Source organism: Oncorhynchus mykiss, chromosome 3 (assembly GCF_057628025.1).
Source record: "Oncorhynchus mykiss isolate SJ-2025 chromosome 3, ASM5762802v1, whole genome shotgun sequence".
Classification (NCBI taxonomy): domain Eukaryota; kingdom Metazoa; phylum Chordata; class Actinopteri; order Salmoniformes; family Salmonidae; genus Oncorhynchus; species Oncorhynchus mykiss.
Window position 1 is genome coordinate 42661672 of NC_143024.1, and position 17376 is coordinate 42679047.

Below are 17376 nucleotides of genomic sequence, written 5' to 3' on the forward strand. Positions count from 1 at the left end.
ATCAAACATCTGGAACGGGGAGGGAGGAGAGGAGAGGAAGGGAGGTGTGTAGGCAGTGAGAGAGAGAGAGGGAGGGAGGGGAGTGGAGAGGGAGGGAGGAGTGAAGTAGAGGCAGAGAGAAGGGACAGTTTGTAAGACTAGTAAAAAAAAGGCTGAACCTTTGCTAGTGAGTAAACTGTGCTTTGGACAGTTCTACGTGAAATCTTTAGGTTATTTAAACTTGTTTTGGACTTTTTGTCACCATTCCTCCTCAATCCAAGTGTGTCTTTGTTTTATACTGGTATGCTGTACAGTGCAGTGCACCCCCTCCCCTCTGGCTTTTGGACCGGTCTGCTCTCCCCTGCCTTCTCAATGTTTTGGGCTGCTCTGTCTGGCCTTTGATTGGCGCCTCTGTGTAAAGAGGTGAATCTCTGACGGACAAGCGCCTCTGCAGGGAGGCGGGGAATGGGGTGTCGGATTACAGCGACAAGGCTGCTGCATCTGTGTTTTTGTGTGTTCCTGTGTTTTTGTGTGTTCCTGTGTTTTTGTGTGTTCCTGTGTTTTTGTGTGCGTGTTTGAGTCAAGGGTGGAGGAGGGGAGGGGAGGGGGTCTGAGCTCATCAAGGTGCATTAGTGCATGCATGACCAGTTCCACCCCTCCTTTTATTTTTGATCTCGCTCTCTCACTCTCTATTTTGCTCTCTCTCTCTTTTGTATTTTTCTTTCTCTCTTTCTCTCTCTCCCCTGCTCTCCCCCTTAGTGTCTGAGCTCTTGTGATTTACGGTAATTATCCATCGTTGGGGTCATCTATCAGGCTCGCGGTTGCTAGGCGATGGAGACAGCTGCGGCTGGCCGGGCCGTTTTCTAGGCTGCACTGTTGTCTTGTCGAGGTGGTGGGGGGGGGGGGGGGGGGGGGGCTGGGTGGGGGTGCTCAGGTGAAGTTGGGCTTGCTGGATTGTCGGGCCTGACACAGAGATTTAAAGTCACAGGTGCCTTTATAGCGAGAGAGAGGGAAGGAAGGAGAGAGGAAGGGGTATGGATGTTGAAATGGGGCAGGTGGAAATCAAAGGAAGTGTTTGGGGGGGAGGGAGGGACGGGAGGGCGGCAGCTTAAAAGGCACAGGTGTGTGTGTGTGTGTTTCTGGTTGTGGGGTACGTTTTAAAAAGGGATTTATATGAGCAGATGGACGTTTGGTGCCTTGCGAGAGAGCGGATGTTTTAGGGGCCGTGAAAATTAGGGTGGAAGGAGAGAGAAAGATTTTTTTAACTGTCGGCAGGTGCGACTCGGAGCCTTATGGCCATCTGGGCCTGTGAGTTGTGTTAGCCCTCAACCTCTATATTATCTTGATGACTCTCACTATGCTAATAGGAAGGTACGTAGACTGGGTTAACTGTGGCTGGACCGGTGAACTTTTCACGAAGTGGCAACTACATTATGACAGTGGTGTTGTTAGTCTGACACATAGATGCGGTCCCTTTACCAAAACAACACACACACACACACACACACACACACACACACACACACACACACACACACACACACACACACACACACACACACACACACACCTGCCCTCTCCACCCCTCCCTTTACCCAGAACTAATTACAAGCGGTTAGTGTTTGTCATCACGTTGTTTGGGTGGGAGATTAAGAACACCTCTCTGTTAATTTGTAATCAGCTGTTTGTTAATTAGCTAACCTGTTGTAAGTGGCCTTAAGGGCCGTTGTGTAATTAGCTAAGCTGCTGGAAGCGACGAGTGTGTGTTGACATTGACCTGAAGCGTCCACTCGACCGTCCCAGCCACTGTCGTGTCTGTCGTCTGCTGTCACGGTCACCCTGGACAAGGAGGTGGCCTTCAATCAATTATTATACCCTCAGCCCATTGTGTTTGTTCAGGGAACACACACACATAATGCATAAACTGCTGTGTTATACACACACACACACACACACACACACACCGGGCATGTACGGACACACACGCACACACACCCACTACCTCACTAGCCTACTACTTTCCAAGCATTCCTGGAGAAGAAGTACCAAAAAACTACAACACACACACACACACACACACACACACACACACACACACACACACACACACACACACACACGCATTATTTTGAACATTACATCTTCATATAAAACAACATACCACCTAAATGAACAGCATCTGTGTTGGAGCGGGTTTTTAACTCCTCACTTCAAAGGCACTTGTTTACTCTCCTGCCTCCCGACATTGTCTCTGGTAATTAAACGGAAGTGTTGAAATTGATGGTTTAATTATACAGGGCTTGTTATGCAGAGGAGACGACGGGGGTGAGCTGATATGCCCAATAAATACATTGCATATTGTTTTATTGAACCTCGGACTGTTTGTGTGCATGTGTTTGAATGTGTGTCTGTGTGTGTTTGCATGTGTGTGTGTGTTCACATGCACACCTATACGTGCGTGAACACGTATTTTGCCCCTCCCCTAACAAGCTAGTAACATGCTCAGTGCGTGTGTGGGTTAGAATGAAAATAAAAAAGTGAGATGAATTGCGATCGATCCCTGCTGGTCGACTCTATTGATCACACAGCACGTTCAACCCAGCTGTACTCCACCCAGTGCATTCATTCAACACCCTCTGAAAACAGCCACTCGTTTTTACATCCCCCTCTTTACAATTATACAGGAGAACCAACAATCATGTTGCTAAATATATATGTGGGTGTGTGGGATAGTGTACAAGAATACATGGTGCAGAAATTATGTGTGTGTGTAGATACAAGAGGTATGGTGTGTGTGTGTGTGTGTGTGTAGATACAAGAGGTATGGTGTGTGTGTGTGTAGATACAAGAGGTATGGTGTGTGTGTGTGTGTGTGTGTGTGTAGATACAAGAGGTATTGTGTGTGTGTGTGTGTGTGTAGATACAAGAGGTATGGTGTGTGTGTGTGTGTGTGTGTGTGTAGATACAAGAGGTATTGTGTGTGTGTGTGTAGATACAAGAGGTATTGTGTGTGTGTGTGTGTGTGTGTGTGTAGATACAAGAGATATTGTGTGTGTGTGTGTAAATACAAGAGGTATGGTGCGTGCGGTGCTTCTGTTTTATTTTTAGAGCCAGGTCTATTAATGCGCACACACACACACACACACACACACACCATACCTCTTGTATCTACACACACACACCATACCTCTTGTATGTAGACACACACACCATACCTCTTGTATCTACACACACACCATACCTCTTGTATCTACACACACATGCTGTACATGTACATCTCACACCTCCCCTCCCTCTCATTCAATATGTCTAAACCTACACACAGAACAGTGCTACCTGTCTGCCAGGCAGTAGTTTTCCTCTCTATGCCCTCTAGATGTGTCATGTAAGAGCTGTTACCACACAACACTGCAGTGTTCAGTGTGTGTGTGTGTGTGTGTGTGTGTGTGTGTGTTTCCCATCATAATCTCACATTTGAATCTCACAAATAATAATGGTGTTTTGTGCCGTCACTAAGCTGTGGTACTACTGTATGAACACAGAAGGGAATAAGGGAATAGAGCAATCTGGAAGGAATTCTGTTGACATGACTTCATCGTCTCACTCTTCACCCCTTGGCTAACACTTAAGCTGACAAAAATATTCAAGGTTATGAGGCCACATTACAGCAACTGTAACTATGCCTCGCGAGTTGTGTATACATCAGCTTTCAACCCTCAACCTTGTGGGGACACACAATTGATACCCATTCAAAATCCTATTTTCAATAACCCCTAACCTTAACCTTAAACCTAACCTTTAACCCCTCAGCCTAATTCGAACAACTGCTCTCCGCACCTCTCTGATTCAGAGGGGTTGGATTAAATGCAGAAGACACATTTCACAACTGACTAGGTATCACCTTTCCCTAACTCCAACACTTAATTCTAACCCAACCCTAAATCCCTTAGAAATAGCCTTTTTCCTTGTGGGGACTGGCAAAATGTCCCCAGTTGGTGAAATGTTGGTTTGTTTACTGTTCTTCTGGTCCCCACAAGTATTGTTAAACATGTCTACACACACACGCGCGCTGCGGCTCCGTCTACAGGAATAGTGTGTGCGGCCACCGCTCCACTCTGCTCCGGCTGGCAGTTTTCTCAAATGAGTGGAGATGAATCGGTGAGGTGGAATGGCGCAGCAGTTATTTAAGGCTCTGTAGGTGCTTGGCCATATGCTCTATTCTTCTACTCGGGAGGGGCTGACGTCCGGTGGTTGGACCAGTGTGGAGGACAAGAGAGAGAGAAAAGCAGGGGAGGAAGGAAATGAGGAGGTGGAGGTGGAGAGAGGTGTGGGTGGCAGTGGAGGGGAATTATTTCTGGAGAACCTATATCACGCACATCTCCCGACTCGATATTAGGACTTAGGAAGACGATGCAAGGGAAACAAATAACGAATTGCAGAAATGGATAATTATCTTATATCTTTTGATTTCTCTGTATTTAAGGAATACTTTTTACCTCTTAAGTTGTTAGGTAAGATGGTCCCTCCAGTGGTGCTAAACTCCAGACACTTACAGTAGATATCCATTCGTTCTTTCTAGAGGTCGACCGATTATGATTTTTTAACGCCGATACCGATTATTGGAGGACCAAAAGAAAGCCGATACCGATTAATCAGCCGTTTTTATTTATTCGAAAAAATTTGTAATAATGACAATTACAACAATACTGAATGAACACGTATTTTAACTTAATATAATACATCAATAAAATCAATTTAGCCTCAAATAAATAATGAAACATGTTCAATTTGGTTTAAATAATGCAAAAACAAAGTGTTGGAGAAGAAAGTAAAAGTGCAATATTTGCCATGTAAGAAAGCTAACGTTTAAGTTCCTTGCTCAGAACATGAGAACATATGAAAGCTGGTGGTTCCTTTTAACATGAGTCTTCAATATTCTCAGGTAAGAAGTTTTAGGTTGTAGTTATTATAAGAATTGTAGGACTATTTCCCTCTATACCATTTGTATTTCATTAACCTTTGACTATTGGATGTTCTTAGAGGCACTTTAGTATTGCCAGTGTAACAGTATAGCTTCTGTCCCTCTCCTCGTTCTTCCCTGGGCTCGAACCAGGAACACAATGACAACAGCCACCCTCGAAGCAGCGTTAACCATGTAGAGCAAGGGGAACAACAACTCCAAGTCTCAGAGCGAGTGACGTTTGAAACGCTATTATCACGCACCCCGCTAACTAGCTAGCCATTTCACATCGGTTACACCAGCCTCATCTCGGAAGATGATAGACTTGAAGTCATAAACAGCGCAATGCTTGACGCACAACTAAGAGCTGCTGGCAAAACGCACGAAAGTGCTGTTTGAATGAATGCTTACGAGCCTGCTTCTGCCTACCACTGCTCAGTCAGATTATATGCAACGCAGGACACGCTAGATAAACTAGTAATATCATCAACCATGTGTAGTTAACTAGTGATTATGATAAGATGATAAGATTTTAATGAGAGTTTAATGCTAGCTAGCAACTTACCTTGGCTTACTGCATTCGCGTAACAGTCAGTCAGTCTCCTTGTGGAGTGCAACGAGAGGCAGGTGGTTATAGCGTTGGACTAGTTGACTATAAGGTTGCAAATTTGGATCCCCCGAGCTGTCAAGGTGAAAATCTGTCGTTTTGCCCCTGAACGAGGCAGTTAACCCACCGTTCCTAGGCCGTCATTGAAAATAAGAATGTGTTCTTAACTGACTTGCCTAGTTAAATAAAGATTTAGTAAAGGTGTAAAAAAAACAATTGGCCTAATCGGTGTCCAAAAATACAGATTTCCGATTGTTATGAAAACTTGAAATCAGCCCTAATTAATTGGCCATTCCGATTAATTGGTCGACCTCTAGTTCTTTCTTACACATCTACATGTAGCCTACTCTATACGGTCCTGTATGCAACCAACTGTATCATGGACAGTGGGGAGTGGAAGGTGCCAGGCCCAGAGTGGATGGTGCCAGGCCCAAATGCTGGCCCGCTGTTGAGCCTACAATCTTAGAAAAAAAAGGTACTATCCTAGAACCTAAAACGGTTATTTGGCCGTCCCCATAGGAGAACCCTTTGAAGAAGGGTTCCAGGAAGAATCCTTTTGGTTCCATGTAGAACCCTAGAACCCTAGAACCCTATCACTGTCAAACGCTCCCAAAAAACTTCAGCGAGTAGGCCTTTCTAATTGACCTGGCCCGGGTATCCTGGGAGGATATTGACCTCATTCCGTCAGTAGAAGATGACTGGTCGTTCTTTAAAAGCGATTTCCTCACAATCTTAAATAAACATGCCCCATTCAAAAAATGTAGAACCAGGAACAGATATAGCCCGTGGTTCACTCCAGATCTGACTGCCCTTGACCAGCACAAAAACATCCTGTGGCGAACGGCATTAGCATCGAATAGCCCCCACGATTTGCAACTTTTTAGGGAAGTTAGGAACCAATATACACAGGCAGTTAGGAAAGCTAAGGCTAGCTTTTTCAAAAATAAATGTTCATTCTGCAGCACAAACTCCAAACAGTTCTGGGACACTGTAAAGTCCATGGAGAATAAGAGCACCTCCTCCCCGCTGCCCACTGCACTGAGGATAGGAAACGCTGTCACCACCGATAAATCCACAATAATTGAGAATTTCAAAAAGCATTTTTCTACGGCTGTCCATGCTTTCCACCTGGCCACCCCTACCCTGGTCAACTTCTCCGCTATGCAATCTGGTTTCCGAGCTGGTCATGGGTGCACCTCAGCCACACTCAAGGTCCTAAACTATATCATAACCACCTGTGCAGCTGTATTCGTCAACCTGGCCAAGGCTTTCGACTCTGTCAATCACCACATTCTTATCGGCAGACTCAACAGCCTTGGTTTCTCTAATGACTGCCTCGCCTGGTTCACCAACTACTTCTCAGATAGAGTTCAGTGTGTCAAATCGGAGGGCCTGTTGTCCGGACCTCTGTCAGTCTCTATGGGGGTGCCACAGGGTTCAATTCTCGGGGTGACTCTTTTCTCTGTATACATCAACGATGTCGCTCTTGCTGCTGGTGATTCTCTGATCCACCTCTATGCAGACGACACCATTCTGTATACTTCTGGCCCTCCTTTGGACATCAGATGAGCTTCAATGCCATTATTTCGCCACTATGGCCTATTTATTGCCTTACCTCCCTTACCTCATTTGCACACGCTGTACATAGACTTTGTGTTATTGACTGTATGTTTGTTTATTCCATCTCTGTGTTGTTGTTTGTGTCACACTGCTTTGCTTTTTCTTGGTGAAGTCGCAGTTGTAAATGAGAACTTGTTCTCAACTAGCCTACCTGGTTAAATAAAGGTGAAATAAAAATATTGAGTTCCATATAGAACCCTTTCCCCAGAAAATTCTACATGGAGCCCAAAATAGTTCTACCTTGAACCAAAAATGGGGACAGCCAAAGAACCCAATTGGAACCCTTTTTTCTAAGTGTGTACCGTCAGGGGAGGGAGAGGAGGGCCTCGGTGGGCAGACCGACATGCAGGCAGCCCACTGCTCTCTCACGTTAGCCGCTCCAGAGGAATCCACAACCCAGCATGCTCTCTGTCTGCTCTCCCTCTCTCTGACACGGCGGGCCCGGCAGCAGACATTACCATAATTGGGTTTTCTACATGACGGGACAGAATAAGTAATAATGTCATTTTATTTACAACCGCCTCCCCTCTTGTCCTGGTCCGAGGAGCTATCACCCCCCACCCGTCTTCCTCATCCCCTTCACATACACTCATCCTACCCACCTCCCCCTCCTCCTCTATCTCATCCCTCTCTCTCTCTGGCTGGCGCAAGTCGTTCTCGTCGGGCTGCCACGGCGCGTAGGTCAAGCGATGGCTTTTTGATCAGCTCCTGTCCAAAGCCATCAGGGCTGAGAGGACTGTAATGGAGGAGCAGGGTGACAAACAGAATGTAGGGGAAGGAATAAGACTGCCAGTTTCCCATTAGAGCGTGGGATAAATGGCCCCTGGCCCCCACCTCCCTCCCAGCTCCCCATACCCCCACTAGCCCACTCCAACACCAGCCTAAATCACATGAGTGAAGGGGGCCGGGATTGGACATTAGTGGCGCAAATGACTGCGGTGATTGCACCCCTCTTCCCAAAATCACATCAGATAAATAGAGAGATGTGTGTAAGGAAATAGGAGGGGTGTTGGGGACGGGAAATGGGGTCGGATGGCGGAGTAACTGACTGGTCTCATCCTCCCGTTCTCTCCCTCCCTCTCTCGTTTCATCGCCTTTTTGCTTTTCTTATCTGTTTTGTTTGGGTTTGACTGCGGCCAAATGGCGAGGCACCGCCAGCCTGACGGAGAGATTTATTGATTTAACAACTAGCAGAATTAGGAAAGACAACAAAAACACAAAATGGAAGGGCCAGACCGAGATGCCAAAGTTTGAGAAGAAGTGATATGACGCCGAGCTACTCTCTGCTAAAACGCTGATGTGCATGTGATTACATTTCATTTGTTATCATTCCCCAAGTCAAATGAAACAGACTAGTGTGTGTGTGTGTGTGTGTGTGTGTCACCTCCAGCCCTAACATTGTGTTGAGACAGTACAGAGTGAAAAGGAACACAGTCATCCTCATTAATCATAACACCGTCTAAACCCGTGTCTCTCTGTCTCTGTCTCTCTGTCTGTCGGTCTCCTCTCCTACAAGACTACACACATCTGGAAACCCCCTGACGTGAGACGAAGCTAGGGTTTACTTTGTTTGGTAACAGTCAAGGCTTCCTTGTTACATGTCCACAGACGTGCAGTCGGCCTGTTACTGATTGTGTGGTTTGATGCACATAATATAGATGGACTGTCCACTAACCACTTTCTTCAGAACAATGTAGATCTTCCGTGGGGTTGATTATGTTTATTATGTGTACGTGTGTGTGTGGTGCCCGAGAAATGGCGTGCTGTTTAGTGTGTGCGTTGCGGTGACATGGCGTGATCCGGGCCGTTTGTGACAGCACAGGCCTCGGACACATCCTGGCCGCGCCACCACCTGTCCCCTTGACGTCGAGGCGTCCCGGAGCAGAAGTGACAGGCGCCTTTACGCCCGTGCAGATGGCCCCGCTCACAGCCATCACCCGCTCGGCAAGCTAAACCACCGGGGACGGCACGCCAAACCCCTCCCCTCGCTCCCGTCTCCCCTCATAAGTGCGTCTAGGTCTAGGACACATTGAGGAGGCGGGATTCGGTCACCAGTCGGATTTTGAGTCGTTGTGTTTGATCGGGTTTCATGAATGGCTGAACTGATAAAGCTGTCCTATTTCTGTTTATAAAAAAATATATAAAAAATAATGTGTAGGGGGGGAGGGGGCATTGTCATCTGCTTGCAATTTAATCACAAAATATATAATATATAGATTTTATGTTTCACAATTCTCTACCTAGGCTTAATTTTTTGATGGGTTTCATCATAAGATCCCATATTCATGGTATCTGAAGCCTTCCACTTTCCAACCTGTGATTTTACAGATGTTTTAGGTCGTTCTTTTGTCTGCAGGCTCTCTCTTTGTTGTTTCCATGACAACATGAGGGGATAAGCATTGATTGACAGCTATCGTCAAAGGGTTTCCTTCACGTCCTGTCGTTCACCATTCCCTGCCCCTCCCCTCCCAGTCTGTATTTTGTCATTCACTCAGACATTTTTCTCCCGTTCCATTCACCCTTTCATTCCGTAGATTTGTGGGGCTGCCAAAATGCTGTTTTTGGCACTGATGATGTGGACATAGTAATTCACATGAGTTCACTGGAACTGATCAGAGGCTAGTGACGACTGAATAGCCATTTTACTGTATGATTTCATAGTCCTCTTTATTTTCAAGCACAGGTTGGCCGTTGGTGAGGGGAAGGCTGGCATAATAACGGGGACATGTTTTACAGTTAGAGCTTGTACAGTATACAGCTAATGCTAATCTGCTGTGTTAGGGATTTTCAGAGTTTTAGGAACTGTCTCAGCTTCTGCCTGTCAGTGGGATTGAAACACAGCCAGGTTCTCCTGTGCTGCGCTCGTTTCCCTCCAAATCCTGTCAGGAATCAAGAGAATGAGGAGAATACAGTATGTGGCTCATTTGGAGAGAAGGGCCTATCAGTCATAGACAGAAAATACAAACCTATAGACAACGTTAGGGCCTTTATGTTCGAAAGCTACCGCGTTAAAACCTACACGTATGAGAACATGCGAATGGCACACACCAATGCAGGCACACACACACACACAAACATGCGCACGTGCACATGCACACACACACACTTCCATATGCAGCTGCTCGCCTTTTTTCCCTCCCATCTCCTCTCAGGCAGCAGTAAATGGTGCCAGTGTACATATATCAGGTATTATGTCCACTTAGATTATGATATGACAGGTTAGCGTGCTGTTTGAAGCTGACAGCACATCTGTTTCATCAGGAGAGACTGATGCTGGCATCTGGGACACACATCTCACCACGGAGGAAGGAGATAAAGGGAGAACTGAGGGGGCCGTCTTTCCTGTCTCCCTCCCTTGCTCCGTCTCTCGCTCTCCCTCTCCACCTCTTTTTACTCTGCCCCCCCCCTCCCTGACGTTCTACTTGCTCGCAGACACCCTCACAATATTTTCCCTTATTCTCTCCCTCTCTCTCTCTCTCTCTCTCTCTCTCACCTGTTACGTTATGTTGTAGTTTCATCCCCTGTGTTTTTTGATGATAAATTGTTTACACGCTGTATGTGTCAGGGAAGAAAATACAGAACGCCATGTATAGTATGACCCATACCCATGTCTACCTCTCAAACATAACAGAGACAGTCAAGGAGTGTCACTCCCCTATTTGACATTGTAGAGACGACTTGACAGTACTGTCTGGTATTTAATATCATTGTATTTGTTAACTCAGTGAGAGTGGCCTGAAGGAGATGCAGCAACATCCCAGAATGAGTGTTTTGTTTCCCTCCCTCCTGATTGGTTGCGTAAGCTCACCATGTGAATGACTAAATAAAGTGAAGTTCACTGTGTGTGTGTGTGTGTGTGTGTGTGTGTGTGTATGATTGGGTGTAGAGATGAGGCATGAGGGAGAAGGAAAGGAGGAGAGTCAAGTAGCTGGCTGACAAGGCTACACACTTAGCGATATCCTAGGGAACAGGAGGCATGGGCAATGAAATAGGGAGTAAAGAAAGAAAATGTCAACACTTTAGTGTCTTTTTTCTCTATGAAACTAGATTTCTTCACCACTGACACTCAGACATACGCATGCGCACACACACACACACACACACACAGATAAAAGCCCATATTTCCTGCAACAGATTATTCATCACTAAGTTTTGTCAGTGTTCGTGTTAGTGCATTGTAAATCTTTTATTTCACTTTGTTGACCTCCTTTTTCCATTTTCTCTATCGCTCTCTCTTCCAGCTTACTCGCCAGAGGACGAGTTTAAGGCAGGAGCAGTCGAAGAGGAACACCTGCAGGATGACGGGCTGTCACTGAACGGGGAGGACACTGCGTACCTTTGCAACGAGGGAGAGGATGGAGGCCAGCCGCCCAGCTACCGGGCCTCTCCACTCAGCAACGGCACCAACCCAGACGCTGGTTACGGCTCCCCCCTCAGCGATGCCAGCGACCGGCTCACGGACTTCAAGAGCACCTCCTCCAGGGATGGCCATGAGAGGGAGGAAGCCCCCCTCCCCTCTGTACTGAACAATGGCCTCTCCCTGAGGGACAGCCTGGCTCAGATGAAAGCTGTCTATGCAAACCTGATCTCAGATGCTTCCTGGTCCAGCATTGCCATGGACATCATGAAAGCCACACCGGCTACTGCTGGCGCCATCCCCACCGCCACCAGCCCCACCACTACCACCACACACAACAACAACCACAGTGAGAACAGCAATGCTAGCAGCCACCACCACAATGGGAGAAGAAGTACCGCCACCACCTACCACCACAGAAGCAGTGGCAGCTCTAACGGCACCGCGGCTAACTCCATCAGTAGCAACAGTGGCACCAGCAGTGGTGGTGGCGGTGCTAGTAACGGTGGGGCTGTGGCCTATGACTGGCACCAGGCAGCCTTGGCTAAGACCCTCCAGCATACCCCTTACCAACTGCTGCCTGAACCCAGCCTGTTCAGCACGGTACAGCTCTACCGCCAGAACAACAAGCTCTACGGCTCAGTCTTCACCGGCGCCAGCAAGTTCCGCTGCAAAGACTGCAGCGGCGCCTACGACACGCTGGTGGGGCTCACGGTCCACATGAACGAGTCGGGCCACTACCGTGACGACAACAAGGACAAGGAGGAAGAGCGGGGCAAGCGCTGGTCCAAGCCCCGCAAGCGCTCCCTGATGGAGATGGAGGGCAAAGAGGACGCTCAGAAGGTGCTCAAGTGCATGTACTGCGGCCACTCCTTCGAGTCTCTGCAGGACCTGAGCGTCCACATGATCAAGACCAAGCATTATCAGAAAGTGCCTCTCAAAGAACCGGTGCCAGCCCTGGCCACTAAACTGATGCCCTCTGCCAAAAAAAGAGCCCTCCAGGACGCCCTGGTATCCCCATGCTCCCCAGACTCTGTACATGGTAGTGGTGGCCACATGCCCCAAGGGGACACTGGGAAAGACCCCAAGTCCACGACAAACCCCTATGTCACACCCAACAACCGCTACGGCTATCAGAACGGTGCCAGCTACACTTGGCAGTTCGAGGCTCGCAAGGCACAGATCCTGAAGTGCATGGAGTGTGGGAGCTCCCACGATACACTGCAGCAGCTGACTGCCCACATGATGGTCACGGGTCACTTCCTCAAGGTCACCAATTCTGCCTCAAAAAAGGGCAAGCAGCTAGTGTTTGACCCAGTGGTGGAGGAGAAGATCCAATCCATCCCTCTGCCACCCACCACCAACAGGCTTCCCGTCCCCAGTGTCAAATCTCAGCCTGTCTCCCCTGCACTCTCCTGCGGCTCTGACGAAAAGAGAGAACCGGAAGACGAGAGGATGGAGGCGAGCGAACCAGGGGAGAAAAAGATCAAAGAGGAGATGGAAGAGCCAGGTGAGAAGATTGAGGTGAACGCTGGGTCGTATAAGTATCTGACAGAGGAGGACCTGGAGGAGGCTCCTAAAGGAGGTTTGGACATCCTCAAGTCCCTGGAGAACACTGTGTCCAGTGCCATCAGCAAGGCCCAGACGGGCACACCTCAGTGGGGTGGTGGCTACCCCAGCATCCACGCTGCTTACCAGCTCCAGGGCCACATGAAGCATGCAGCACTGCACTCCTCGGTCCAGAGTGTGCAGATCCAGCCGGTGTTCAACAGCGGGCTCCGCGGGCTGGTGACCCAGGATTCCAGCTCAGTGATCCACTCCCCCAGGAGCCCTGCATCTCCACCCTCTCGCAGGAGCAATGTTACTGCCATGGAAGAGCTGGTGGAGAAGGTCACAAGGAAAGCTGTTGCTGCTGCTGTGAAGAAAGAGGAGAAGTTGGTCAGCTTGGACCGCCACAGTCATCCATCCTCCCTAAAGTCGCCGTCTCCTGTACTGAAAGAGCAGAGGGACCACCACTCAGCACCCAATGACTTCACCGTCGGGAAGCCCCTCGTGAGGAACAGCAGCCCTGGAAATGTAGAGTCAGAGCTGGTCTGCAAAAAGGAGCCCAAAGAGAGCCTGGTAGACAACCACCACAGCCATTCAAAGAACGGCCCAGAGACTCGCCAGTCACCCATCACCAACGGCACCAACAGCTTGGGCATAATCACCGATCACTCACCAGAGAGGCCTTTCATCAACCCCCTCAGCGCACTTCAGTCAATCATGAACAACCACCTGGGCAAGGCCTCCAAGCCCATCAGCCCCGCAGGCGACCCGCTAGCCATGCTCTACAAGATCAGCAACAGCGTGATGGAGAAACCGGCCTTCAACCAGACTCAAGCCAAGCAACCCGAGCCCATCAACTGCTACTATCAATACGAGAGCAACGACCAGCCTATGGACCTGAGGAAGTCCAAAAACGACAACAACAACCGCAACAACAACAACAGCAACAGCAACAGCAGCACTGTCAGCAACAGCAACAGCAGCATAAATGGTAACAAACCCATAATGTCAAACCTGTCTCTGTCTGACATTTCTTCTCCTCTGAGAGAGAATGCTTTGATGGACATCTCAGACATGGTGAAGAACCTTACAGGCAGGCTGACACCCAAGTCCTCCACCCCGTCATCCATCTCCGAGAAGTCGGACGCAGACTGCAGTGCGTTCGAGGATGCTCTGGATGACCTCTCCCCGGTCCAGAAGAGGAAAGGGCGGCAGTCCAACTGGAACCCCCAGCACCTCCTCATCCTCCAGGCTCAGTTCTGCTCTAGCCTGCGGGAGACCCCGGAGGGCCGCTACGCCATGACGGACCTCGGCCCCCAAGAGCGGGTTCACATCTGTAAGTTCACAGGCCTCTCCATGACCACCATCTCTCACTGGCTGGCCAACGTCAAGTACCAGCTCCGGCGAACTGGCGGGACCAAGTTCCTGAAGAACATGGACTCCTGCCAGCCTGTGTTCCTCTGCGGTGACTGTGCCTCGCAGTTCAGGACTGCGTCCGCCTACATCGGCCACCTGGAGTCTCACCTGGGCTTCAGCTTGAAGGACCTGTCCAAGCTGTCCAATGAACACCTACGGGAGCAGCAGGCTGCCTCCAAAGTGATCACAGACAAAATGACTTTTGGCAGCACCCTGGCATCCCTGACCTCACCAGACGACGACACTGGCTCAGTTTACCAGTGCAGGCTTTGCAATCGGACATTCGTCAGCAAGCACGCGGTCAAACTGCACCTCAGCAAGACCCATGGCAAGTCACCAGAAGATCACCTGGTGTTCGTCACTGCTCTTGAGAAACTGGAGAAGTAGTAGAGTGGTCTGGAGCTGAGGGAAGAGACAGATAAACAGACAGAAAGACGGCTGTGTAACTGACCAGAATTTCATTGCACTAAGATAACATTGTTCACAGTTACTGCACTGGGCCAAACTGAGCTGCCAGAATCAGTCTTATTTTTTTGTTGTGATACTGCCTGACTGGACCATGTCTTATTAGATTTTATTTGCCAAGCTTTTTTAACACTTATTTTGTAATGTATTTATATGCTATTTGTCTGATCTGTGCATGTATTTTAGTGAACCAAGGTTAAACACACGTTTTTTTGTATCTTTTCATGACAAAAAAAACGACTACTGTTTCAATGGTGACTAAAGTGGTGAAAACGAATTAAGGGGAAAAGAAAACTGTACAATACTTGATATGAAGAAGGTGAAAAATCATTGTACACACCAAAAGAATGGAAGAACCCCTTCAAAGGCTAAAGTAGCACCTTATAGACGTTTAAGATTTTATTTGTAAAGAGAACATGTTTTAAGATATTCTGCATTTGTCAAAATATGTTTTAATTTGAAAGATAAATTATTTTCTTCTCTCGGTTCTTGTCACTCTGCAACATCTTTGATAATGAATGGCCTGCTCAGAAATCTGTCAGTGTATGACAAAACTAAACAGATAATGTAAACATTCAGAGTAATTGAAATGCTGCTTTCGGTTACATATCAGTCAGTGAAAATGAATGGCCGTACAGTATGCAAGTTTGCTAAAAAAAAAAACATTTTTATGTGAAGTATCACTTACAGTAATTTTCCAATTGTATGGTTTGTTACCAACTCCTCTTTTAAAATGTTGCCGCTTTGAATTCAACCATAAAAAGAGCAGTCCTTTACATGTAAATGACTCGCAATGAAATGTCATACTCCATAAGACATATCTTTACCATTTGCAATAGCTCAACATTCTTTGTTCTTAAAGGTGTGTGCATTCTTGAACTTTTATATCATCATTTTATATAATAAAAAAATAAAAAAAATGTTTTAAAAAATTGTGTATATAGATATATACTGTAGATCCACAAAAATGTCATTTTTTAAGAAATAAGAATTTAGCTTCTTTGGCTTGGTTTACAGAAATGATTTGAATTATACTTGCATCCAGTTTGATGCATGATATGGTGTGAAAAAGAATTAAGCGATGCACAATGACTATACATTTCAATGTTTTATCAATGATATTGTAAAAAAAAAATATTTCTAGCACCGATTAGTTTGTTTCATTTTGTTTTTTCTCAATTGTAAAATAAATCTCAAAGCAGTTCTTGTTAACAGTCATGCATTTGTGATTGTGTGTTAATTTTGCATGGAAGTACATACAGTTGAAGTCTGAAGTTTACATACACTTAGGTTGGCGTCACTTGTTTTTCAACCACTCCACAAATGTCTTGTTAACAAACTATAGTTTTGGCAAGTCGGTTAGGACATCTACTTTGTGCATGACACAAGTAATTTTTCCAACAATTGTTTACAGACAGATTATTTCACTTATAATTCACTGTATCACAATTCCAGTGGGTCAGAAGTTTACATACATTAAGTTGACTGTGCCTTTAAACAGCTTGGAAAATTCCAGAAAATGATGTCATGGCTTTAGAAGCTTCTGATAGGCTAACTGACATCATTTGAGTCAATTGGAGGTGTACCTGTGGATGTATTTCAAGGCCTACCTTCAAACTCGCTGCCTCTTTGCTTGACATCATGGAAAAATACAAAATAAATCAGCCAAGACCTCAGAAAACAAATTGTAGACTTCCAAGTCTGGTTCAAGTCTGGTTGTCCGCAAGGTTCATCCTTGCGGACAATTTCCAAACGCATGACAATAGTATGTAAGTATAAACACCATGGGACCACACAGCCGTCCTACCGCCCAGGAAGGAGACGCATTCTGTCTCCTAGAAATTAATGTACTTTGGTGCGAAAAGAGCAAATCAATCCCAGAACAACAGCAAAGGACCTTGTGAAGATGCTGGAGGAAACAGGTACAAAAGTATATATATCCACAGTAAAACGAGTCCTATATCAACAAAACCGAAAGGCCGCTCAGCAAGGAAGAAGCCACTGCTTCAAAACCGCCATAAAAAGCCAGACTACGGTTTGCAACTGCACATGGGGACAAAGATCGTACTTTTTGAAGACGTCCTCTGGTCTGATGAAACAAAAATAGAACTGTTTGGCCATAATGACCATTGTTATGTTTGGAGGAAAAAGGGGGAGGCTTGCAAGCCGAAGAACACCATCCCAACTGTGAAGCACGGGGGTGGCAGCATCATGTTTTGGGGGTGCTTTGCTGCAGGAGGGACTGGTGCACTTCACAAAATAAATGGCATCCTGAGGATGGAAAATTCTGTGGATATATTGAAGCAATGTCTCAAGACGTCAGTCAGGAAGTTAAAGCTTGGTGGCAAATGGGTCTTCCAAATGGACAATGACCTCAAGCATACAGTGGGGAGAACAAGTATTTGATACACTGCCGATTTTGCA

The 17376-nt window shown here is 46.9% G+C and overlaps 1 protein-coding gene across 2 annotated transcripts in view; it reads left to right on the forward strand.

Moving 5' to 3' along the window:
* Positions 1–16170, forward strand: part of LOC110518315 (teashirt homolog 1) — a 41120-nt gene extending 24950 nt beyond the window's left edge. For both annotated transcript variants that reach the window (XM_021595953.3, XM_021595949.3), the window contains exon 3: positions 11408–16170. In XM_021595953.3, the coding sequence (XP_021451628.2) occupies positions 11408–14874 (3467 nt within the window). In that variant the 3' untranslated portion in view covers positions 14875–16170. The remainder of the gene's footprint in view (positions 1–11407) is intronic.
* Positions 16171–17376: the final 1206 nt, after the last annotated feature.